Source organism: Nannospalax galili, unplaced genomic scaffold (genome assembly GCF_000622305.1).
Source record: "Nannospalax galili isolate Female #2095 unplaced genomic scaffold, S.galili_v1.0 scaffold100, whole genome shotgun sequence".
Taxonomy (NCBI): Eukaryota; Metazoa; Chordata; class Mammalia; order Rodentia; family Spalacidae; genus Nannospalax; species Nannospalax galili.
Window position 1 is genome coordinate 5,863,864 of NW_008352891.1, and position 27,111 is coordinate 5,890,974.

Sequence of the window (27,111 nt, forward strand, 5' to 3'; positions counted from 1 at the left end):
TAATAAAGAAAAAAGTCAATAATAAAAAGAGATGATAGGACAAGTGTTCTATATAACCCTCAAAAACCATGGTCCAGCTATGGGAAATTTTTTCTAGGCAATTGCTCAGGCACTTACCTCCAGCAAAGAGAAATTTATGATTATAAAAGGATAATAGTAGTGGCATTTATGAATGGCTATTACAATTTAAAGCACTCAAGAATGGGATGAGCAAGTAGATGCTTTTAGGCATCTGAGAAATAAGTTTAGTATATGAATTCTTGCTGTATTTCTAAATGTTTAACAATTAGCATTGGAAGACTTGTTTCTGCCCATTGAAGATTAATTACTATAGGAATTGACCTACATAAACAACAGAGAAATTGGGGTGGGGAGAATATATGAAAGAGTTTTCAGGCATTGGACAATATATAGCAAGGACTATAATCCTGAACAAAGAGAAACAAAGGGCCCCAGTTTGCTGTCCAGAGGGAATTCTTTAACCTAAACTGCAAGGAGCAGGGGATGTGACACAGCCCTATAGTCTAGCAGAGTCCAGTAGCCTGGCTGGGCTTCAGAGATTGGAGTCTCAGAAGCTAAAGTGGCTGTAATTACAGGGAGAGTAGCAGAGAGGATAAAGTTGCAAGGAGAGAATTCCAGAGATCTGCAAAAGGAAGCCAGGTGTGGTGGCTCACACTTGGGAGGCTGAAGCAGGAGGACTGTTTTAAATTCAAGGTGAGCCTAAATAGTGTGAGGTCCCTGTCCAAAGAGGGAGGCAAATGGCTACGGATATAGCTCAGTGGTAGAGTACTTGTCTAGCATGCATGAGGCCCTAGGTTCAATCCTTAGCACCACAAAAATAAACAAAATTATAGTTTTAAACAAGCAAACAAAAGAGCTTTAAAAGGGTCATCCAAACTCTTCATCTGAGTACTGATCTGTGCATGTATGATGAGAATAAAAACTCAAGGCTAGCAAAAACTAATCACTGGAAAGCTCCAGAGCCCAAAGAAGGCTTTGTGTTAGAGCCTCACCACCAGGAGGGGGAAAGTTATTAATGAAATCAAAAGTGTTTTATTTTGGGTTGGTTTGGGTAGTTTTGTGAGGCTTCAAACTCTGTCTTTCTGTTGCTTTAGTCACCTAAATAAAACTTTGGTTAGTTTAAGAAAGAAACAGAAGATCCAAATAAATAAAATCAGAGACAAAAAGAGGATATTACACCTGATACGAAAGAAATATAGAGCATCATTAAAGACACTTAAGAAAAGAAGGACTATATGGGCTAGAGAGGTGGCTCAATGGTTAAGAGTATTGGCTGTTTTTGCGGAAGAACTGGTTTCGAATCCCAGCACCCACATGGCAGCTAACAACTATCAGTAATTCCAGTTCCAGGGGATCTAACACCCTCTTTTGTCCTCCGAGGTCACTGAACAACACATGTACCTGCATACATGCACACATACACAAAACTAAAAATAAAGCAAAAAAAATAGAACAACCATATGCCAACAGATTGGAAAACCTAGAAGAAATGGATACATTCCTGAACTATCAACCTACCAAGACTGCAACATGAAGCAACAGACAACCTAAAAAAGACTCATAATGAACAAAAATGAACCAGTAATAAACTCTCCTAAGAAAGAAAAGTTCAGGATTAGAAAGCTTTATTGCTGAATTTTACTAAACTTTTAAAGAACTAACATCAATTATTATCAAACTATTCCAAAATTTTGAAAGGGGGAAAATTCTATGAGTACAGCTACCCCTGATACCAACCAGACAAGGACACAACAGAAAGAAAACTGTAAGGCAGTTTTCCTAGTGAACATAGATGCAAAATTTCTTTTTTAAAAAATTTTATTTATTATTTTTATGTGTACGCATGTATTGCCTGCATGTAGGTAAGTGAACCCGTGTTGTGCAATGCCCACAGAGGTCAGAAGAAGCTGTCAGATCCCCTGGGACTGGAGTTATGGACAGTTGTTAAATTCTCAATAAAATGTCAGCAAATTAAATCCAGGAGCACATTAAAGTTATACAGCATGATCAAGTGGGATTTATCCTGGGGATGTGCAACATACAGAAATTGATAAATGTAACATACTACATCAACAGAATGAACAACAAAACAATATATGAGCCATTTAAATACACAAGGGAAAAGCATTCAGTAAAATTCAGCATCTCTTCATGATCAAAACTCTTTAACAACTTAGGTTATACAGAACATACCTCTATATAACTTTTTAAATATTTTATTTATTATTTTTATTTTACGTGTATGAGCGTATTGCCTGCATGTGAGTGCACCTGTGTTGTGCAATGCCTTGGAGGTCAGAAGAGGGCTTTGGATTCCCTGGGAACTGGAGTTAAGGACAGTTCGTAGCTGCCATGTGGGTACTGAGAATCGATCCCAGGTCCTCTGCAAGAGCAGTCAGTGCTCTTATATAATTAAGGCCACATATGACAAACCCACAGCTAACATCAAACTAAAGGTGGGAAAGTTGAAAATATTTTCTCAAAGATCTGGAGCAGATAAGGATGTTCACTTTCACAACTCATATTCAGCATATGAAAAGTCCTAGCCAGAGCAACTAGGCAAGACCAAGAAAGAAAAGACATCTAACCTAGAAAGAAAGAAATCAAATTAAATACCTCAAGTTGAAATTAACCAAGAAATCAAAGAACTTCTACAATCAAAACTACCAAACAGTGATGAAACAAATAAGAACACCAAAAAAAGGAAGATAACCCATATTCATGGATTGAAATAAATTATGTTAAATGTCCATACAACCCAAAGTGATCTGTCTACACATTAAATGAAATCTCTATCAGAATATCAATGATATTTTTCACAGAAATAGCAAAAATACTCCTAAAACTTGTATAGAACTACAAAGATTCCAAATAACAAAACCGATACTGGGTAAAAAGAACAAAGCTGATAGTAACCACGGCATAGTAAGGGCAAAAAAAAAAAAAAAAAAAAAAAAATTCACGAAGACCAATGCAACCAAACAAAACCTTAGAAATAAATACATGTGCTGACAGCCACCTGATATTTTACAAAGATAAATGGCACTGGGAAAGTCAGAGATCCATATGCAAAAACAAACCTCTAAAATCTGGAGCTCTATTTCTCATCATAAACAAAAAATCCACTCAAAATAGATCAAAGGCTTAAAAGTAAGATCTAAAACCATGAAACTACTAGAAGAAAACTTGGGGAAATGCTTCAGGGCATTAATCTGAACAAAGTGTTTTTTTGATACATCAAAGGCATAGTCAACTAAAGTAAAAAAAAAAAGACAAATGGAACCGTATCAAATTCAAAACAACAGAAATAAGGAACAATCTACAGAACAAGAAAAATACTTGCAACCTATTCACCTGACAAGATATAAATACTTAGAATATATGAGGAACACAGAGCAAAAATCTATAGATAATCCAATTTTGAAACAGGCAAATGACTTAAACACTCTCAAAAGATGTACAAATAGTCAAATAGCATATGAAAAAAAAGTTCAACAGCACTAATTATCAGAGAAATGCAAATGAAAGCCCCAAATAAGAAAACATCTCATCTCTGTCAGAATGATTATTAAAAAGATTAAATTTTAGAAATTCTTTTTCAAAATGGCACAGTGAAGAAAAAGGTTTTCTTAACCCTCAAACCCTCACACAAAAAGGTCAAAAAGTAAATGTTGGTCCAGGTAAACTCACATACTTTGTCAGGGAATGTAAACTGGTATAGCTACCATGGAAACTAAAAATAGGAGCTAGGCATGGTGGCACATGCCTGGAATCACATTACTTTGGAAGCTGAGCCAGGAAGATTGCCAAAATCTGTCTGAAAAACAAAGACAAACAATAAAACAGCAACAACAAAAAACACCCAAACCCCAAAAACCTAGAAACATACACATGACCCTCTAGTCACTGTGGGGTAGAGCCAAAGGACAGGAGATCAGTGTATCAGAGACCTGCATGTGTACCTTTACTGCAGCACAAGTTACAATAGCCAAGTATAGAATCTCCTGAGGTGTCCATTGATCAACAGATCAGTAAGGAAATGAGATATATAGCCACAACAGAATATATGCGGTCATAAAAGAATGAAATCCTGTAATTATGGCAACCTGAGTGGGTCTAGAGGGTACTGTGTTAGAGTGAAGTAAATTGGGCTCAGAAAAACAAATGCAGCCTTCTATGGGAGAATTAAAATACTCAACTCAGAGACAGAGCAGAATAGTGATGCCCAGAGAGTCTGGAAACTTCTAGTGTTCTGTAAGACAGTGGAGTAACTTTTGCTGACAAAAACTAATTAAATATTTAAAATGTCTAAACGAGAGGATTTTGAATGCTCTCAACACAGACATGATAAGTGTTTGAGGTGACAGGCATGCCAATTACCCTGATCTGATCACTACAGATTACATATATGTATTGATTGATAGGGTTTTTTTTTTTTTTTTGAGACAGGGTCTCCCTGTAGCCCCAGCTGACCTAGAACTTACTATGTAGACCAGGCTGGCCTCAAACTCACAGAGATCCACCTGACTCTATCTCTCGAGTGCTGGGATTAAAGGTGTGCACCACCATGTGCCCAGTGTTACACACATGTATTGAAATAAAAGATTATACTTCATAAATATGCACAATTATGTGCCAATTTAAATCAAGCAGACCTGAAATCAATAATATTTTTCTAAGTAATGAAAGAAAAGTAGCCCAGAATTTGACATCTAGTTAAAATGTTTTTCAAAAACTAAGTTAAAATATGAAAGAAATGCAAATCAAACCTCTACCGAGAGTCTATCTTTCTCCAGTTGAAATGTCTGTCATCAAGAACACAAAAGCAACAAAAGAATGCAAGGATGGGGGTAGGCAGGGACCCTTGTACACTACTGATGGGGTGTAAATTAGTGCAGTCATCATGGAAGGCAGAAGGGAAGTTTCTTTAAAAAAAAAAAAACTATAAAACTACCATACGATCCAGCTGTAACAAGCCTTGGTATGTATCTGAAGGTATCTAAGTCAGCATACCAGAGACAACTAGGTGCTCATGTTCATTGCAACATTGTTCACAACATCCAAGACTCAGAACCATTCTAGATTCCCACTCATATATCAATGGATAAAGAAAATGTAGTATATATATATAAGATGGAATTATATCAGCTGTAAAGAAAAATGAAATTATGTCATTTGTAAGAAAATGACAGAAATCATCAATTTCAGCAAAGTACACCAGACTCAGACAAATTATCATATTTTCTATAATATGCAAAGCCTAAGTTTAAAATACAATATGTATGTATGTGTGTACATCTATGTGTGTATATATACACATGACATGAAAACAGATACACTAATTTACATTTGATGAGAGGAAGGGAACCAGTGAGAGGGAAGGGCAATGGGAGCAGCCTGTTCTACAGAGTGAGTTACAAGCCAGCTGGGGCTACAGGGAGACTCTGTCTCTAAATCAATCAATCAATCAATCAATCAATCAATCAATCAATCAATCAATCATGATTTCTGACATGAGAAATCTGCCAAATCCAAGTTTCATGATTTGCCATTAAATGGCTGTGGGAAAGTTACCTAAAATTTTTTAACCTGAATTTCATCATTTTAAATACAGTTATTCTTATTAAGTTGTCACAAGCATTACCTAGTATCAGAAACATTAGGATTCATTCAACAAAGGTCTCTTAAACTACAGTGTTAAAATCACAAAGGCTACAAAATGTCTATGAAAATAATTTCTTAAGTGGGCAAATGGAGGAAAATATTTAATATATCGATTAAATATTTTTGGTATATTTAGTATACCAAAAATCTTATAAAGAGCATATGGGAAGAAACCTTTGAGTACTCTAGATAGCATAAAGATGCATAATTAAAGGACAGAAGCATTTCCAGTGGAAAATAAATCTAGAAAAAGTTAAATTAAGCCAGGACCAGCCAGGCATGGTGGTGCATGCCTTTAATCCCAGCACTCGGGAGGCAGAGGCAGGTGGATCTCTGTGAGTTCTGAAACCAGCCTGGTCTACAGAGTGAGTTCCAGGCCAGCTGGGGCTACAGGGAGACTATGTCTCAAAAAAAAAAAAAAAAAAAAAGCCAGGATGTTGTGCATGCCTGTAATTCCATCCCTCAGGAGACTGAGGCAAGAGCATTATGAGTTCAAGGTCAGCCTGGGCAACATAGACCCTGCCTCAAAAAGAAATAAAAGACCTAAAATAGTGCCCCTTGAAACATGGCAATAACTTTCTTGTTTCCTCCAAAGTACAACAACATCTTTATATAACAACAAAATATAACAACAAAACCACCTCTTTTTTCAGAAAAACCACACAAAAGAAAAAAATAATAAATGTATTCTCCATGAAATTATAACTAATGTTTGATGCTTGTATAGAACAAAAACTAGATTTTGGGCATTATAGAGTACCATAGTATAAATCCTACATCAGTCAAAGAACATATACATACTTGTACTATTGTCTTATTAGTGACTATGATCTACAAAAGGAAGTAACTTACCTCCACAGCAAAGATCCCCTTGTCACGCCCATATAATTTCATCTCTTCTGGAAAACGCTCAAAAGCATTTATGTAAGGAATATGGTCTTCTTCAACAAATCTGTATTACACACACACACACACACACACACACACACACACACACACAGAAAAAAAAAAAAGGCCTCAGAGCTATGTACTGACTTTGCAGAGTAAAGTTTTTGAAAATCTTACTTCGGAAGGAAAGTAAAAATTAGTTCTACCTCTGACATATTTTAAATGATAAAGCTACTATCTCCTGTATCAATGTGGAAGACTATCTAATCAATTATCTACTGTTGTCTTAACTCTCCAACTGAATAGATTATGTCTAGGAAGTGTGTATGTCAATTCACGAGGCTCTCCAAACATCTCTTCCATCTCTGGCTCCCCTCAAGTAACTAGCTCCTACTCATCTTGTGAATTACTTCTTCAGGAAATTCTTCTTTGGTCCCCGTTTCCTTGTCTGCCCTTCTGTTTTCAGGACCCAGCCCATTTCACAGAAAATGCTGGTTGATGGAGAAACCATTAAGGTTTTTATTCCAATGTCTTGTATACAACAGGAGGCAAATATTTTGAGTCAAGTATTGAGTTTGAAGAAAACTATACACATTTGTAAATGTACCAATGTATTTATAATTCATCCTTTAAGCCAACAGAAAGTTATGGATTATATGCTCAGCACCACTAGGGATACAGTAGTGAACCAAGTAGGCAAAATTCCTGTTCCCATTGAGATTACATTTCAGTGAGAAGAGAAGGATGGCCAAAAGAGCAAGTCAATAAATCTACAGTATGTTAAGTAGAGGAAATGTTAAGGAGAAAAAGGAAGCAGAGGAGAATAAAGAATGAGGAATGGGGTCTCATGTATAAATTCCTAAAATAATGAAGGTTATGAAGGGAAGTAAGACACAGTCATGAATAAGCACACAGAATGTACTGTTTCTGTATCGACTGCTGCCAGAACTGAGCTATCAGCTGGCTGCCAGTTTTCTAGAAATTAAAGAATAATACTGAAAGTTGAATTTCAGAATTAAAATATGATTTCTTTAACTTTTAGTATACTAAAAGTTGAGAATTAAGTATTTTAGGGAAAAATGGCATGAAGTCTCTCTCATCTGGGTTTTCATTAGTTGCTTTAATTTCTATAAAATATTTGTGTCATCAGTAATCATATTATTTTAGAACTACTATACTGGGTTAATGTTATTCTATATACATTCTTATCAGTTCAAAAACTACCAAGAATACCACATGTTAATGTTCTGATAACTTATTCAGCCTTCATCTCCAGGTGGCAATGCATACCTGTTGCGCACAGAGTGGTAGAGCTGGTGAAGAGTGCGCCTATCCCCACCCTAACGTTAAAGTGGACAAGACAGGAGAATCACAGCCAGAAGTGCCACCAGAGAGACTCACTCTGTGCTGCAGGAGCAGAGGACAGGGAGAGAAACCAGCCTGAGGAAGCAGAGATGTGCACCCCCAGAGCAAGTCTGGAGGCATGTGGAATTCTAATTCCACATGCTGTTCATAACCTCTTTCCAAAGTCTGCTTTTCTTTTTGAATGTGAAATTCCTTTTAGAAAACATCTTTTTTAAAAATGGCTGCCCAATCAAAATTCTAACACAGAATTTCTCTTAGTAGGTATTATCAGCTGGCTCTCTGGATTAATCCAGGAAGTGGCTGACCGAGGAACTGCACAGAGTAAAAGTGTCCTGTATGCCTCTCCTGACCAATTAGAGCACTACTTCAGCCATGTCTCTGCTCATAATTTTACTGCACTTTTTGAAATACTGATTTGTGACAGACTGAAAGTTAACAAACTGGTCCTTGGTTGTAGATCATTTAAGCAGCACTACATTAGAGCCATGCGTACTGTGAAACAGATGCTGACCCATTTATTATTCTGTTTCCTTCACCACCAGCTTCATCCAAGCCACCACCTCTTGCCTAAAGTTTAGTAAAAGACCTCCCAGTCTCCCTGATTTTCCTTTCTTGTACAGAATACTATTTCAATATTGCTGTCTGAGGGACCTTTTAAAAACAAAGATAAGACCATGTCTCTTTCACTGCAATCTTCCCATCACTTACTATATAGCACTTAAAACCCAAAGTTCTAATGGGTAGTTTTCTTCTGAAGTGATAAAATATGTCCTGATAGAAGTGAATAGAAGTAGAGAGAAGTGATGGCTGTATGTTTCTATGGATATGCTGAATACCATTAAATTGCATTTTATTTTATTTTTTGAGACAGAGTCTCACTATGTAGTTCTAGCTGGGATTAAAGCTGTGAACCAACATGCCCAGCATAAACTCCACATTTTTAAGATGAATTTTATCATATGTAAATTATACCTCATTTTTTTTTTAATCCTGGGGAACGAGAGAGGAAGACTAGGGGTGAAAACAACTAAAATTCATTGTACATGTGTATGAAACTGTCAAAGAGTTTAAAAACTGGGGAGAAAATTCCTAATCCCTAACATGGTCTATAAAGATATACATCTGCCCTATTTACTTCTCTGTTCATCTTACCTATCCTCCTTCCACTCTTCTTCCTCCAGTCGCACTATTCACCTTCTGCTCCCTGAGCATTACAGAGCCTACTCTTGCTTAGGGCTTAGCACTAACAGCCCCTCTCTACCTGGGACTCTAGGATCCTCATAGGCTGGCTGTACTTCCAATCAAAGTGCAGTTCAAACCCCACCCTCTATATACCCAATCTAAGACAGCCATGTAGTTATTCTCTATCACATTATCCTATTTCAATCTTCTGGTCTACACTTGCCTGTCTGATCACTTTTGTATTCATTTATCAGTTTCTTCCTCTAGTCTTCAACTTCATGAGAGCAAGGGCTTGACTTATGTGATTTCTACTGCATCTCAAACGTCAAAACTCTAGAACATCATGTGAGTACAGGAGCTATTCAGAAACAAATACTTGTGAAATAAATGTTGGTTGGTTTTTGTTTTTTGTTTTTTTGTTTTTGGTCTTTTTGAGACAGGGTCTCCCTGTAGCTCCAGCTGACCTGGAACTCACTATGTAGACCAGGCTAGCCTGTAACTCACAGAAATCTGCCTGCCTCTGCCTCCCGAGTGCTGGGACTAAAGGCGTGTGCCACCACACCCAGCTTAAATGTCAGTTGTTTTTATTTCCGATTGTTATTACTGGCAGGCAGGGTCCTTTACAGGTAGTGAGAGGAATATAAATTTACCCTAAGGACTACAGATGTTGCTTTGAAGATTTAAACAAGGGAATACCACATACAGTCAATGTTAAGATACATAGGTATTCTGGCCAGGCTAATAACTGACTCCCTTCAGGTCAATGTTTAGTTTTTCAAAGCTTGGCAGCAGTCCTTAGACTTTACCATCCATAAGAATACCCTGGAGGGCTTATTAACAGAGATAACCAGGCCCTACCCAGAGTTTCTGATTCAGTTCTGTCAAGTACCCAGATAATGCTGAAGCTGTTGGTCAAGAAGCTTCACTTTAAGAATCTGGGACTTAGAGCTTTCCGGAAGAAAGCAGAGCATGAGATCAACGGTGACAGCCCCTTCTCCTATTGCCCCAAGCAACTAAGCTCTGTCCCCAATTTGAATACCCCACAGAGCAAAATGAAAGCCCTTCAGCTAACTAGATCCAATCTCCTTGAAGGCATTTTAGGATTTCCCTTGGTGGGAGAGGAGAAGCATGAGGAAAGGGGAAGATGAACAAGGGAAGGAAGGGCTGAGGGATACTAGGACTTATTCCATTCACATACAGTATTTTCCCTGAGAAGAATTTCAGATATTTTCTCCAATTTGTTACATTTCTAGGAGAGTTTTGTTGCTTGCTTATAAACTGCCCTGGGATGGCTGGCCCCTTGACCCAGCTCTGGAGACATGATTAGGTTCAAATGATTAGGGATCTTTTTGAAAGATCCCTCTGGTTATCAGGAAGAAAATGGATAGGAATGACAAGACTGCAGACACAGAGTTCAGTTGGGAAATCGTTAAGCAATCCAGGTGAGGACAGAGATGTGCAGCATGGAGAGAAGAATGGTTTAAAGAGCTGTTTTGGAAGTATAGGTGATAGGACACAATGACTAACTGTAAAAGTAGAGAGAGGAACGAGTCAAGGATGATCTCTAGATTTCTGGACAGAACACATGAGGATGTGCAGTGTGTACTGAGAATGAAAACACTGGAGAAGAAGCTGAACGAGAGAGACAGATGGTGAGCTACTCTTTAGTCATACTGATTTTGAGATACTATAAAGACATCAAGTGATGTGTCCAGCAGGCAATTGTACAGATGAATGTTAGGGTCTGGCTCTCAGCAGGCAAGCCTGGGCTAGTGATATAAAGGCAGGAGTCATCAGCATATAGATAATAATTAAAGCCTTGGAAGAAGATGATATCACCCATTGAGGGCATACAAAACAAGATGAGGTTTTCAACTTAAGAATAAAATTCACTGAATCATGAGCTAACTGCATGCAGAGTTAATCGCCCCTAAAAAAAGCTTTGTTATTTGGTTAATGTGGCTAAATTCAAAGGTACTACCATCATTTACCAGAAGCATTCTATTTAATAAAAGGGCCCAGTGCCAATAATGATGATGATGATGATGATGATGATGATGACAGTGATGATGGAAACATAAACAATCCTGACTAGCACTAAGTTCTAATTATGCTGTAGACACTGTTCTAAGTGCTTCTCAAGCAGTAATAATTATTAAAAGCAGTTATAACCTAAGGTGGAGTTATTATTATTAGGCCCATTTTATCAATGAGGAAACAGAAGCAGAGAGAAATTTTAAAACTTGCTCAATGTCAGGGCTGGAGAGATGGCTCAGAGGTGAACACTGGCTGTTCTTGCAGAAGACCTGGGTTCGAATCCCAGCACCCACATGGCAGCTAACAACTGTCTGTAACTCCAGTTCCAGGGGATCCTACAGCCTCTTCTGTCCTCTGCAGCCACTGCACGACATGGGTGCACTTACCTACATGATGCAGACAATACATGCATACACATAAAATAAAAATAATAAATAAAATATTTTAAAAAACTTGCTCAATGTCATGTAATAAATAATTGGTAGAGCCAAGAGTATGGCTCCAAATCTGTGTTCTTACAAGCACTCTATATACTGATTAAACCTAATGCTATTATTCAGAATACATATAAAAGAAGAGAAAAACATACTAATGATTTTGGTCCATTTGTTTCATTTGTTAAGTGATTAAGTCTTCTTTTGTTTTGTTTTTGTTTTTCTTTGAGATAGGGTCTCCCTGTAGCCCCAGCTAGCTTAAACTCTCTATGTAGATTAGGCTGGCTCAAACTCACAAAGACCCACCTGCTCTGCTCTGCCTCCTAAGTGCTGGGATTAAAGGCATGTGCCACCACGCCCAGCTTTAAGTGATTAATTCTTATAACTCAACTTATTAATTATAAGATCCTGTATACCGGAGTTGGCGTTAACTTGAGTATCTACTTCCTTAGTCCCGTCTTTCTAAAATTCTGTGACTACCTTGAAATATGTAAATGCCTGCTATTAGCATAACAGGGTCTTCCAATAGTTTTGTTTTCAACTTTTCCAATAAATACAGACAACCTATATTTTAGTTCTTATAACAGCCATATATATAACTATATACACAAAGCTACTTTTTTGTAACTACTAATGACTATTTTGTTACTGCAAAGATCATCTGTTCGTCTTCACTTACAAAAATATTTAAGATACCTACTCAAAAATGTTAATGTCATTTTTCTCTTTAAAGCATTTTACTCACATTAGATAATTAATTTTCTACTATCCCTTGTGAGGCAAATGTTATTATTTTCACTATATAAATGAGAAAACCAAATTACTAGCCTTAAACAGGAATAAATTTCAGAACGAGGACCCAAGCTAGTGTAATGATTAATCTTCACTGTCAACTTGCCTGGATTTGGAATCACCTAAAAGACATATACCTTAGGCATGTCTCTGTAGGGAAGTTCCAGAAAGTTAACTGAGGAAAGACCCACCCTGAGTGTGGGTGGCACTGTCCTATGGGCTGAGGTTCTGGACTCAATAAAAAAGAGGAAGCAGGCTGGAGAGATGGCTCAGTGGTTAAGAGCACTGACTGCTCTTGCAGAGGACCCGGGTTTGGTTCCCAGCATCCACATGGCAGCTAACAACCATCCATAACTCCAGTTCCAGGGGATCCGACACCCTCTTCTGACCTCTGCAGGCACTGCATGACACAGGTGCACTTACATACATGCAGGCAATACACGTATACACATAAAATAAAAATAATAAATAAAATAATTCTTAAAAAGAAAGACAAAAAAAGAGAGAAAGCAAGCTAAGTACCAGAATGCCTGAACTGCCCAGATGTAAGCAAGCTGCCCACTGCCACACCTTCAAAGCCATGATGGATTACATCCCCTTGAACCATGAGCCAAAATAAATCTTTCCTTCTTTAAGTTTTTTTTTGTTGTTGTTGTCAGGTAGTCACAGCAAGGAGAAAAGTAACTAGTATACTATCCAAGCTTTCCAGTCCTTTCCTCATCTTAGGTCTTCTTATAAATATCAAAATATCCCAAGGTTGTTTCTTAGTTCATACAGATAATCAGCAAAAACATCATGAAGTAAGTTCATTTTACCTCAAAAGATCTGAAAGAGTAATTGTTTCTCTCTGCCAAAGTAAGGACAGATAGCAGAAAGCAAGCGTCCTCGGCACAGTCATCTTCACAATTCCCTTCTCCTTTCTCAATGAGTATTCCACTCCATCAAGAGATCCAGAACAGACAGATGCAGCTCCTTAGGGGATAAAGCCAAGATTTTTTTAAAAAAATGAATAACAGAAAAACATGCATTTAAAATAACTGAAATAGATTAGAACTGATAAGCTTTGTATAAACAATTTGGCAATAAAGGTCAATGAAGGTTTAGATGGAAATTGGCCAAATAGGTAATTAAGAGTCATCTGTGAGAGTGGGATGAAATGAGATTCTAAACAGAGATGTAAGTGCTTTGAAAAAAAAAAAAATTTTTTTTTGGTCTTTTTGATATGGGGTCTTCCTATAGCCCCAGCTAGTCTGGAACTCATTATGCAGACTAGGCTGCCTTGATCTCACAAAGACCCACCTGCCTCTGCTTTCTAAGAGCTGGGATTAAAGTTGAATTTTTAAATAGTAATCATGAACTATTTTTAAAATAAAATAGTGGTTAAGAGCATTTGCTGCTCTTGCAGAGGATCGGGTTCGATTCCCAGCACCCACATGACAGCTGACAACTGTCTATAATTCCAGTTCCAGGGGATCTGACATCCTCTTCTGACCTCTGCAGGCACTGAATGAGGCACTACACACATGCAGGCAATACACTCATACATGTAAAATAAAAATAATAATGTTAAAAAAAGCTTTTTTGAATTTCAAGATATGCCGTCCATCTGTTTAAGTCATCCTCTCTTTCCTCAACTCCATCCTCTTTCTCTTTCTGTTCTGAGATAACCCAGGTTATCTCAAACTTACTATGTAGCCAAAGACCATACTGAGTTCCTAATCCTCCTGCTTCCACCTTCTGAGTTCTGGGGTTTTCTTAATGTGTTCCAGGAAGTCATCCAAGGTGTGAGGTAGAGAAGCAGAGCCAGGAATGACACTGGAAACTCCACACTTTCTTAGACAGAAATTCCCTAACTCTTCAAAATTTCTTTTTCCAGTTGTAAACCCTTCCTGCAAAACACTTTCCAGTAACTGAAATCTTTTATAAATACTTTTATTTTACATGTTGTGCTGGACAGCTTTAGTTGTCAACTTGACACACCTGGGCAGAGGATGTCTCAATTGGGGAATATCCTCCATTGTATTCACCTGTGGCCATGTCCGTGAGGCATTTTCTTGATTTCTGAACAATGTGGGAGAACCCAGACCACTGTGGGTGGTGCCACCCTTGGGCAAGTTGTTCTGTATTATATAAGAAAGTAGGATGAGCATGGGCCAGGGGAGCAAACCAGTAAGCAATGTTCCTCCATGGCCTGTGCTTCAACTCCTGCCTCCAGGATCCTGCCCAGAGTTCCTACCTTGGGCTCCCTCAGTGATGAACTGAGACCCAGGAGATGTAAGCCGAATAAACCCTTTCCTCCCCAAGTTGGTAGTGGTCAGAGTGTTTTGTCACAGCAATGGAGAAACAAACTAAAACACATGTATATGGACTTGGTATGCATGTACACAGGTTTGCATGTATTTGAGAGCATGTAGGGGGGGTGTACATGTACATGTGTACATGTGTGTGTGTCCTGAAGTTGATGTCAGTGTCTTTCTTGATCACTCTCTACCCTATTCATTGAGGCAATGTCTCTCACTAAACCTGGAGCTCACCAATTCCAGCTAGTCTAGTTAGCAAGCTTACCCTGGGGATCCCCATCTTCATTTTCCAAGTCCTGGAGTTACAGGCAGCTACTGTGCTTGTCAGACTTTAATGCGGGTTTTGGGGATCAGAACTCCAGTTCTCACACTTGTACAGAAAGTGCTCCTTCCACTGAGCCATCTCCAAGCCCTGATATTTCTCCCTTTTGTGTACTTGCTGTCTATCTCTTCCTACCACAATATGAATGCCTCGAAGGCAGCCATTCTGCTCACCACTGTGTCCACAGTACTCAGAGTAGCTCCAAGGACAGAGTAGGACTATAATAAGCATTCACTGACATGCTGGTCCAGTATTTCTAAGACATTATTCTAGAGAAATGAGTGTAAAAATACACAAAGTTTTAAAGTGAAAAAAATGTGATTGCAACATTACTTATAATGTGAAAGACTTTAGAACAACCTAAGTGCCAGGAATATGTTTAATTAAATATCCAAACAATGGTATATTATGTAATGATTTCCAAACTGCTTTAGATCAGTGGTCCTCATGGTCAGCACTGGCATCACCTGAGACCTTAATAGAAACATAAATTTTCACAGTTCACCAATCTTCCTGATAATTCTGATTTAAAAGAACAGGAACACAGATTCCCATAAAATACTGTTAAATATATACATACATATATCTAATTTTTATATAAACCTAAAGACTAACAGTTAAGACAGTAGATTGAAAACACACATTGGTCTCTGCTTTCTCTCACTACAATTACCATTCAAGAGTTTTTAAAACATGTAAATCCAAAACAAACAACATAGAAAAGGAGACAAGAGCTAGAAACATGCCTGTAATCTTAGCACATAAGAGGCTGAGGCAGAAGGATCATGAATTCTAGGCCAATCACAGCTAGCAAGGGCCTATCTAAAATAAAAACAACCCCAACCCCCCGCCCCAAACACCACCCTCAAATTTGGGAAACTGGAAAGCTTTGGTAGTACTGAAAATGTATGATCAGAAGCCAATACCAGGGAAGGGGAATAATTCTCAATTTTCACTAGAGAATCCCTAAAAAAGGTTGAGCAGAACTGGTTAAAGCAGATACCCTTGAAAACTGGACAAAGGCAAGGCTCTGACAACAGCAGGATTGTATAGAAGTCTGATAAAGAAACAGACACCCAGGTTTCAGATCTAGCTCTGTGGCAGAGTGCTTGTCTCTAAGCACAGAGTCCTAGGTTTGGTCCCAGCACTTGGGGATGGGTGGGTGGTGAAGTCACAAGCAGATATCCAATTCTTATCTCAACTCTCTGTGGAGCTATGCAACTATCTCTCCCCAACCATGGCAGAAAATTATAAGTTTCTTCTCCACAGAAAGGAGAACAAAGGGTCTCTAGAAGAGAACAAGCCTGTCCCATGACTAGCTGAAAACAGAAAGGGGAACTAAGGTTCTAACTTAAGTATTGTGACAATTCTCACCTGCTTCTCATTCAGTCCCCAGAACACAGATAGCCAGGATTACACACTTGCTAAAGAGAAAACTCAAAAACATTTTTCTAAGGAATATGATCAGCTCAGAAGGAAAAGATTTTATGATGATAATGCTGAGGTTCTCTAAGAAAGTAGACCAGATAGATCACCATTGTGTGCAAAACAGAGCTGGACACTCACCCCAAAGCTTTTTTCTCCGTTTTTAGCACTAGGGATCAAACCAAGAGCCTCATGTACCCTTCAACTAAACTACATCTCCAAGCCCTTCACCTTCATTTTCAAATAAGAGCCATCAAACACTTTAAGGTTCTAATATAAAATGTATTAGCAGATGGGCCAGGAGTGGTGGCAAATGCCTTTAATCCTAATCCTAGCACTTGGGAGGCAGAGGCAGGCTGATCTTTGTGAGTTCAAGGCCAGCCTGATCTACATAATGAGTTCCAGACCAGCTGGGGCTACAGGGAAACGCTGTCTCAAAAAGACCAAAAAAAAAAAAAAAAAAGCATTAGCTGGGTGTGGTGTGCACACCTTTAATCCCAGCACTCAGGAGACAGAGGAGGATGGACCTCTGTGAGCTGGAGGCCAGCCTGGTCTACATAGCAAGCTCCAATTCAGCCAGGGCTACACAGTGAGACCCTGTCTCAGAAAAACAAAAACAAAAATAAAAGGGTCAAAACAAATCAAGGGGGAAATATTAGTACCTTCTAGGAAATAAAAAATGAACCACAAACACACAAACTACCCCCTGCCCCCGCCCCCATGATGAAATGGGATCCAGGAAAACAAATCCAGCAAGAGAGAGGAGACAAGACGGAATTTCAGGAGGAAAGTAAAGAGATCCTGAAGTAAGCTGGGCTACAGATCTAGAGACATTTTGCTAGAACCAAGGTGTCAAAAGCTCCAGAGAGACTCCCTTCAGAGGATGAAATTGAGGCATTACCTCAAGTATTGAGAGGCAATTTTAAACTGGGAAGAAATGTGATGGTTAACAAAGAATAAATGATAAATAGATAAGCAATAAAGAGAAAGCTAAACAGCTAACAAAACAAAAATCAAATCTGAGAGAACCAAAGGATGTACATAAAAAGTAATGATAGATAGGGCTGGCAAGATGGCCCAATGTAGAAAGGCTTTTGTCAACAAGCTTGATGATCTGAGTTCAATCCTTGGGATCCACAGAGTAGAAGAAGAGATCTGCAAGTTGTCCTCTGACCTCAACATACATGTTGCAACAAGTATGCCCACACATACACACATATACATACATGCACACAAAATTTCAATTTGAAAAAAGGTAATAGCAGCAAGCTTCATGTTCCAGTTCTAAATAGCACTTATACCATTTATAGTCTATATACATCTATAGTCTAAATATATCTACAGTCTGTATACATTTACAGTCTGTATACCTCTAGAGTCTAATGTATCTACAATCTATATGCATCTACAGTCTGTATATATCTACAGTCTATATACATCTATGATCTGTATACATTTACAGTTTGGATATATCTATAGTCTAATATATCTACAGTCTATATACATCTACAGTCTGTATACATCTACAATCTATATACATCTATAGTCTAATACATCTACAGTCTAAATACATCTATAGCCTGTATACATTTACAGTCTGTATCCATCTATAGTGTAATACATCAACAGTCTAAATATATCTACAGTCTAAATACATCTACAGTCTGTATACATCTATAGTCCATATGTAGCTAAATACAGCTATACATTTACAGTCTATATCTACCTATAGTCTTATATATAGCAACAGTCTACATATATCTACAGTCTACATACATCTACAACCTGTATACATTTATAGTCTATATACATTTACAGTCCATATACATCTACAGCCTAAGTGTCTACAGTCTATATACATCTATGGTCTAAATACAACTATGGTCTAAATCTATTTAGACACTGAATGTTGGTCCAGTGAAGCACTGTGTTAGGAAGCTGGAAGATGGGAAACATACAATTAGACACCATTGACCTTAGGGACAGGAGAAGTAATGAGGGAAGCTGGAGAGCTAAGACTTTGTCTTCCACAGTATGAATCAATAGCTAATGTTCCTGATCAGAAACCAGATGTAACACTAGAAACAGGATACGGAAAGGTGGACATTACAAAAGACTTGGAAATGAATGTCTCTTGGGAACAGAATGCTTTGGAGGCAGCAGACTATACCTCTTTTTCGTTGTTTCTAATTTTTCATAATAACATGGAGAACTATTTGAATTCTATGTATATAAACTCTGCATTTCTCTCTACATATATAAAGAAAAAACTTTCTGGATGATCAACTATGGCAATAATGGTGATTTCCGGGTGAAACAGTAGCTGGTGATTTTTATTTTCTTTATCAATGTCTGTATTTTATAGTTTTGTACTGAGCTGTATTCATAATTTCAGTGTAAAAACTAAAAGACCCAGGCATGGTGGGGCATGCCTTTAATCCCAGCACTTGGGAAGCAGAGGCAGGCAGATCTCTGTGAGTTTGAGGCCAGCCTGGTCTACATAGTGAGTTCCAGGCCAATTGGGGCTACAGGGAGACCCTATCTCAAAAAGATAACAACAATAACAACAACAACAACAACAACAAAAAAAAACCTAAAGAAAATTCTAGAAGTCATCATTTACTGAAAAGAAGGAAGAAACAGAAATCCTTTATAGGTTAGCAAAACAATCAGGATGCTTTCAAAGGAACTGACATCTTTTTTAAAAGCTTGGCTGGTTTTAGAGCCACCATCTTCTGGGACTGTTTGAAATCAGGCTTGCCCAAGAAACAGTCCCAGAAGAAACACCAGAGTCACTATGTGTCTAATTATTCTATGATTCTAACACTTCTTTGAACACAAAAAGGTAACTTATTTGTATCTATGTCCCTGTGCAGTCCAGAAAGAAATAAGGATATGCAGATAGAAAGGAATTTTTTTGGTCTTTTTGAGACAGGGTCTCCCTGCCCCTGCCTCCTGTGTGCAGGGATTAAAGACATGCACCACCACATCCAGCTTGGTAAAAAGGAATCTTTAAACTTTGGAGAGCAATAGGGCTCACAGAGAAACCACCTACATAAAAATCATTGTTTAAAATGTTATATTAACTGAGCTCTTGCTGCTTAGCCTTTCAACCTGAGTTAGATCTCTGAGACCTACATGGTAGAAGTTGAGAACCAACCCCCACAAGTTGTCCTCTGATCTCCACATATGTACACACATACAATATATAAGAATTTAAGAAAAGATTCTAAACAATTTGATTCTCATTTTTACCTGACTGTGATGCTTTGGTGATGGGGAAGTCCTTTGGAATCTGGGCATCAGACTGAAACTCTGCTCCACTTTCTAGAGCAAAGTCAGTGTCACCACCACTTAGCAGCTCAGGCTCACTAGCCCAGTCTGAACAATGCAGATTATCTTTCAACACCTGATCACAAGACAATGTAAACAAAAATTATCTCATGAGTTTAAAAGTTAATTTCAATGAACTTAAACCGTGCCTGTTCATCACAACTACAATAAAAGAACCTGTTCTAGAGATCTGTAACTGCTGAGACTTTAAATCTGGAAGGTCCTTACTCCTGAACTGTCCCCTGATAGCACCCAGCAATGCTTCCTGGAGAAGGCTTCAAACAGGAGTGAGGCTGGTGGGAAGGTTGCCAGTAAACTCAGATTAGGTTTCCTGCTTCCTCCCTTGTAGTGGTAGGACACTCATAGGGAGAGTACCAAGTGTCACAGTGACTCCATGCATGCTGGCTGGCTTCTTTCTATCACACACTTTGCATCTTGCTGATTCCATTTCTTTTCTGAACTATCTTTTCTTCTGCCTCTTTGCAATTCACTACTTACTCTTCTAGAAATGCTGCCTCCAACCTATTCCTCTCAGTGATGTTTCACTTCCTTGAACTATATAACCAGTGCCTGACAAAGATACACTTTCTCATACCATTGTTTATTGTCATACATGTAGCATTACCATTGTTTATGGTCATACATGTAGCCTTGAAATGATGGTCAGTGTCCCTAAAACAGTCAGGGGACTGGCCACCTAAAGATCTCATTAGCTTATATTACCATGATCCCAGGGCTGGAGAGATGATCACTCAGCAGCTAAGAGAACTGGCTGCTCTTGCAGAGAACCCAGGTTCAGCTCTCAGCACCCACATGGCAGCTAAGGACAATCCAGGAATTTAGAACCCTCTTGTTGCCTCCTCAGGTAACAAGGGTACACTTACATACATGTAGGTAAAACGCTCATATACATAAAATTAAAAAATAATTTTTTAAAAAGCCATGATCTCAGCCCTACAGGTCAAGAAACTTGACCTTATATAAAAAGATCAAACTTGGGGCTGGAGCGATTGCTCAGCAGTTAAGAGCACTTGACTGCTCTTGCAGAGGACACAAGTTCAAGTCCCAGCACCCACATGGCAACTAACAACCAGTTGTAACTCCAGTTTCAGGGGAATCCGATGCCCTATTCTGACCTCCACGGGCATTTTGAGACACGAGTGCACTTACATGCAGGGAATACACATATAATAAAAATAATATTTTTTTAAAAAAAGATCAAACTCATGTATTGAAGAAGTTCACAAGAGAATAAAGCAATAAAATAATGGGGTAAAATTCCTCCCTCTAGGCCAGCCACTTGAGGCAAGGTACATCATAAAATATAGACTCACTGAGAACCTGAAGCAATCAGAAAACTTCCATAAGTGGCAACCACCTGCCAATGCTCCACCACATAATCTACCCTGTTCCCAGTTCTTCTGGACAGGCAAGCAACCTCCCATCAAAGGCCAACCTCTCCATTTGTATATTCTATCTCTTTCCCTCTTGTCTAGTCAAAGAAATGACTCAGTTCTATTTTCTCTGTTGTGACTATTTCTTTTCTCCTATTATCAGTCCATTAGTATACAAATATGCTATCATATATCCTACTTTAAAAAAACAAAACACAATAAAAACAATGGGGTTGAAGAGATGGCTCAGAGGTTAAGAGCAGTGACTGCTCTTGCAGAGGACCCAGGTTTGAGTCCCAGCATGCCCATGGGGGTTAACAACTCTTCATAGCCCCAGTTCTAGGGCAATCCAACAGCTTCTGACTTCCATGGGTGCACTTATACACATGCAGACAATACATTCATACTCATAAAATAAAAATAAAAAATAATTTTTTTCTGTCTTTTTGAAGCAGGGTCTCCCTGTAGCCCCAGCTGTCCTGGAACTCACTATGTAGACCAGGCTGGCCTTTAACTCACAGAGATCCACCTGCCTCTGCCTCCCAAGTGCTGGGACTACAGGCATGCACCACCACACCCGGGTACAAAAATAAAATATTTTTTAAAAAACATAAACAACAAATAATCTTTCTGTGGCCACAGGTAACCATACAATTTTTCTGAATATCTTTGCAGCAAAATGCCTCGAGGTAGTCCAGCTTTTCATTTTCAGTTTCTCGCCTCAGAGTCTAATACTCCATTCCAGTCAGTATTTCAGTTAGTATTGTAATCCAGTCAGTATTGTAGGCCTCTTCTTTCCTGATCTACTGACAGTACCACAGCTTGCCAGTGTCTTATTTTTGAAACACCCTGTTCCCTTGGGCTCCAGAGTGTCCCTTCTCTCAGCCATCTTCATCTCACACCAACACCTTAACCCTAGAAAGGCTAGAGCTCAAGTCTTGATCCTCTTCTCTGCCTTTATCTTTTGGTGATAATCCACTAGTCTTAAATACTAGCTACTGTATCTACTTTATTTTAATTCTAAAATGTACCCTCCTTTTTTTTTTTGGTCTTTGTGAGACAGGATCTCTCTGTAGCCCCAGCTAGCCTGGAACTCACTATGTAGACCAGACTGGCCTTGAACTCACAGAGATCAGCCTGCCTTTGCCTCCCGAGTGCTGAGATCAAAGGTGTGTGCCACCTCCATATTTTAATACCTCCGAAATCCAGGTGACTCTTGGAATCTTTGGTGCCATAATTTAATTTACAGCATTCTTTTCTTCCTTAGGGGTACTTAAAATTTTGGCATATCTTGGTCTGGCGCTGTAGCTCAGAGGTAGAGTGCTTACCAACATGTATGAAGCCCTGGATTTAATCCCCAGCACCACATAAACTATGTGTGTTGGGCATGCCTATAATCCTAGCACTCAAGAGGTAGAAGCAGGAGGATCAGAAGTTCAAGATTATCCTAGGCTATACATCAAGTTTGAGTTCACCATGGGCTCTCTGATACCTTATTTACAAAGGGGGGGATAACATAAACAATAGCATTTTTGAGTTAATGACTGTAGTGTATATTGACAGCTTTAAAATTTCCATCTTTGGGGGCTGGAGAGATGGCTCATTGGTTAAGAGCACCGATTGTTCTTGCAGAGGACTCGGTTTTAATTCCCAGCACCCACATGGCGGCTACGAACAGTCCTTAACTCTGGTTCCAGGGGAATATGAAGCTTTCTTCTGACCTTCGTGGCATTGCATGACATGGGTGCACTCTCATACATGCAGGAAATACACTCATACACATAAAATAAAAATAACAATAAATAAAAATATTTAAAATTTCTATCTTTGGCCCAGACCTTTCTCCTGAACTGCAGACTTGTGTATCTAACGGCATACTTGACATTTCCTCTTGGATGTCTAACAGCTGTCTTAAACCCACATGCCCCAAAGTGAACTCCTGATCTTCTGGTTCCACCTGCCATTTCAGTTGATGGCAATTCCTTCCTTCCAGCTGCTAAGGCCAAAAACCTTAGCGTCATCCTTGACTCCTGTCTCCCCCACCCCAACATCTAGTTCATCAGGAAATCCTGTTGGCTGTATCTTCAAAGTCCATCTAGAATCCTACCAGTTATCACCTCCATTGCTACTGCTGGGCCCCAGTGCCCACTATCACTCACCTAAATGTAGGTTTGGGTTGATGGGCCCAGTAAGGCCTGAAATTCAGCATTTCTTCTCCTCCACATCCTGATGTTTACTCTCACTCCCCTAAGCAACTGCATCAGGAAGTCCTCCCAGACCATTCTTGGTTACATAACACCTTTCTCTGATGCCCCACTATTTGCATATTTGTTTGTTGGCTTTTTCTGAAAGTTTCTAGTAATTTATCTCCCTAGAACTTGCATTGCTCAAAAGTTGTAGGACCAGGATTCAGACGCATGCCTCTTCTTATTCTTAGAACAGTCATATCCAAAGCACTATCATCATATTTATATATTTACTGAGAAAACTAAACTTCTGGGGTTTCTTTTTTTCCTTTGTAGTGCTGGGGATGGAACCTATGATCTTGAACTGCTAGACAAGTATTGGTCACTGAGCTACAATCCCAAACCTAAGTGTCTAATTTTAACATAATTGTTTCTCTTCTTTTAATAGAATATGTTGCTGCACTCTTGCAACAGAAATTATATAATTTACCTAGCACCTTCCAATTCCAATTTTACATCTTGTTTTTTTATTCACCAAGATTTAATGTAATACTGTTTTACCCAAGTGTTTACTCATACCAGCAAAATTTTGTCTTTAAGTATTAAGTTAACCTAAAAGTATTTAAATGCCATAGAGGGACTGGAGAGATGGTTCCGGGGTTAAGAGCACTGGCTGCTCTTCCAGAGGATCCAGCACCCACATGGTAGCAACAACCATCTGTAACTCCAGTTCCAGGGGATCTGACACCCTCTCTGGCCCTGCAGGCTTAGCACAACATGGGTACACTTACATAAATACAGGCAAAATACTTATACACATAAAAGAAAAATAAAGTCAAAAAATAAATACAATATCATAGAGAGCCCCAGTACACAACAACCACAGATACCAAGCTATGAAATTTTAAGACCAAGTTCTTACTAGCTTGAATAATCACCCCCCCGCCACGTACCCTTACATAGCATCTTTTGGAGTTTTTTGGGCAGGGAGAGGGAGACAGGGTCTCCTTGTAGTTCTAGCTGGTCTCAAACTCACAATTCACCTGCCTCTGCCTCCCAAATGCTGGGATTAAAGGTGTGGGGTACCACGCCTGGCCCCCTTTTGGCTTTTCTTGATGAGTATCTGGCTCGTGTTTCATAATCTATGATCATAAAATACTGTTTTTTTTCCAGTAAATTCAAATTACTTCTCATAAGTTGATTTAAACTTATCATCTCAGATTTTAAAAGGGCATTTCCTTGGGTTATTTCCCTAATCACTGTATCTTTCATGATCTGATTACTCTAAACTCATTCTTAGAACCAGTACTTTACCACTGAGGATGTCTGTGCAGCTGAGAGGCTCCTCCTACCCACCTTTGTAACCTATTCCTTTCATCCAGACCTGGAATCCTCAGTCCTGAGATACTGACATTTGCATATAAACCTATGAAGACAATTTGCCCAAACAAGTAAATACCAATGTGAGTCAAATGTGAGTCAAATGGATTCAGAATCCTCTCTTGGCTTTTCTCAGTGGTGGAACTACTCTTTATTCCAAATAAAAAGTATCATGGTATATTTATAAAGCAACTGAGAACTGCTAAAAAATACTGCTGCTTCAATGGGCACCCAGGTTTATTTTCCTTCACATTAAAGCTTCTGAGAGGAGATGGTAACGGGGTGCTGAGTCATGAAATACCACATAAAGCCATAGAAATGCCAAGAGAAAGGAATAACACACACAAGGCTAGGGCTGTAGCTCAGTTGCCTAGCATGCACAAAGCCCTGAGTTGAATCCTAACGATCAAAATGAGCAAAACAGGGTGTCTGTGGCCTGTCTGTCATCCCAGCACTTGGAAAAGGAAGGCAGGAAGATTAAAAATTCAAGGTTTGCTGGGTGTAGTGGCGTACGCCTTTAATCCCAGCACTCCGGAGGCAGAGGTAGGCAGATCTCTGTGAGTTCAAGGCCAGCCTGTCTACATAGTGAGTTCCAGGACAGCTGGGGCTACAGGGAGACCCTGTTTCAAAAAGACCAAAAAAAAAAAAAAAAATCAAGGTTATCCTCAACTACATAACAAGGCTCTCCTGGGATGCATGAGGTTTTGTTTCAAAAAAAAGTTTTCTTTTTATTTAAAAAGGAAAAACATACACAAAAAAATCCAGTTGCAAGCCAGCATGGTAGCACTTGCCTTTAATCCCAGCACTCTGGAGGCAGAGGCAGGTGGATCTCTGTGAATTCCAGACCAGTCTGGACTACATAATGAGTTCCAGGCCGGCCAGGGCTGCATAGTGAGACCCTGGAGAGAGAGAGAGAGAGAGAGAGAGAGAGAGAGAGAATTAATGGGCTGTGTATGTTGGCTCATGCCTGCAATCCCAGCACTTGGAAGGCTATGGCAAGAAGATTACTAGGAGTTCAAAGCCAGCTTGGTCTATGGAGTAAGAACCTGTCTCAAAAGAACATAAAATAACTCTGCTTCCCTGGGCCTGCACAACCCGTAAGCCTCTCTCTCCGGGATAAGTCGATCGCCCTCTGTGTCCCCCAGCCTCATTCACACTCCCATCTCCCCTGCCCATCTTGCCTCTGAGCATGGGTCCTGTCCCATTCCTTGTCTTGGAGCCCCAGACACCTGGGGAACCACCACTGCTTCCTGATCCTTTGCATCCAGACCAACTCAGTTCCTTTTCCGGTCCCCAGGAGCACTCTGGGCCCGGCTGGGCTCTCGCCTCTCTCTACTTCCCTGTGCCTGCACAACCCACCAGCCTCTTTCCTGGACACCAGGACTGACCTTTCCTCTTCCTGATCCTTTGCATCCAGACAAACCCAGCTCCTCGGTGCAGTCCCCAGGAGCACTTGGGGCCACTTCCTGCCCCCATCTTCCTTTGGATCTCTGGGTAGTACAGCAATCAGCTGCCCTAGACCAGCATCTTTCCTGGGCCCAGCTCCCAGGCCAGTCCAACCCCCAAATTCCTGAGGCCAAAATCTTTCCTGGAGAGATCCAGACCTTAGGAGAAAGCCTGAGAGCATCTGATCCTCATCTGACTTAGGCCTCTGTGGGAACTCCTGAAGACAAAAGCAATCTGGCCACTCCAATATAAAATCAAAAGAGAAAACCAGAAGCTTACAGGAACCAGATTTTCATGCCCAAAAAGTAAACCAAAAAGACACATAAAGTTCACAAAAAGGAGCAGACCTAAACTTGAAGGCTTGAGTCTCACACAAGTATCAGAAACTACAAAAGAAATTCACATGTCAAAATCACAGAGAAAAAATAATAACATGAAAAACCAAAATAACATATCCCCACCAAATACCAATAGTCCTCTAGAGGAGTACAACGAGAGCCCCTAGAGATGATGCAGGACATGGAACTCAAAAGAACAATTATAAACATGATAAAAGAATTCAGTGAATTTAAGGAACACACAAAGAAATCAAAGAACTGAAGGAAGATAAGGATAAACTTCTGAATGAATTCAGAAAAAGTTTGGAAATATTGAAGACTACTCATGTTTAAATGAAGAAGGAAGTGAAACACTCAGTAAGCCAATTAGAAACAACAGGAGAAAGCCTCACCAACAGGATGAATGAAATGGAAAACAGTATCAACTGGAAGATAAAGTGGAAAACTAGACCACTCAAGCAAAGATTATGAAAAGTTTAAGAAATCACAAGAATGGAATATGCAGGAATTGTGTGACACCATAAAAAGACCAAAATTACAAAGCATAGGCATACAGGAAGGAGAAGAATCCCAAGATAATGGCATGGACCAGATCTTCAACAGA

The 27,111-nt window shown here is 39.3% G+C and overlaps 1 protein-coding gene across 1 annotated transcript in view; it reads right to left on the reverse strand.

Annotated features, from left to right (window-relative positions):
* Taf1b (TATA-box binding protein associated factor, RNA polymerase I subunit B) overlaps positions 1 to 27,111 on the reverse strand; it is a 104,914-nt gene that overhangs the window by 39,268 nt on the left and 38,535 nt on the right. The window contains exons 6-8 of the mRNA XM_008850125.3: positions 19,686 to 19,839; positions 13,199 to 13,355; positions 6,538 to 6,637 (exon numbers count right to left, since the gene is read on the reverse strand). Of these exons, the coding sequence (XP_008848347.1) occupies positions 6,538 to 6,637; positions 13,199 to 13,355; positions 19,686 to 19,839 (411 nt within the window). The remainder of the gene's footprint in view (positions 1 to 6,537; positions 6,638 to 13,198; positions 13,356 to 19,685; positions 19,840 to 27,111) is intronic.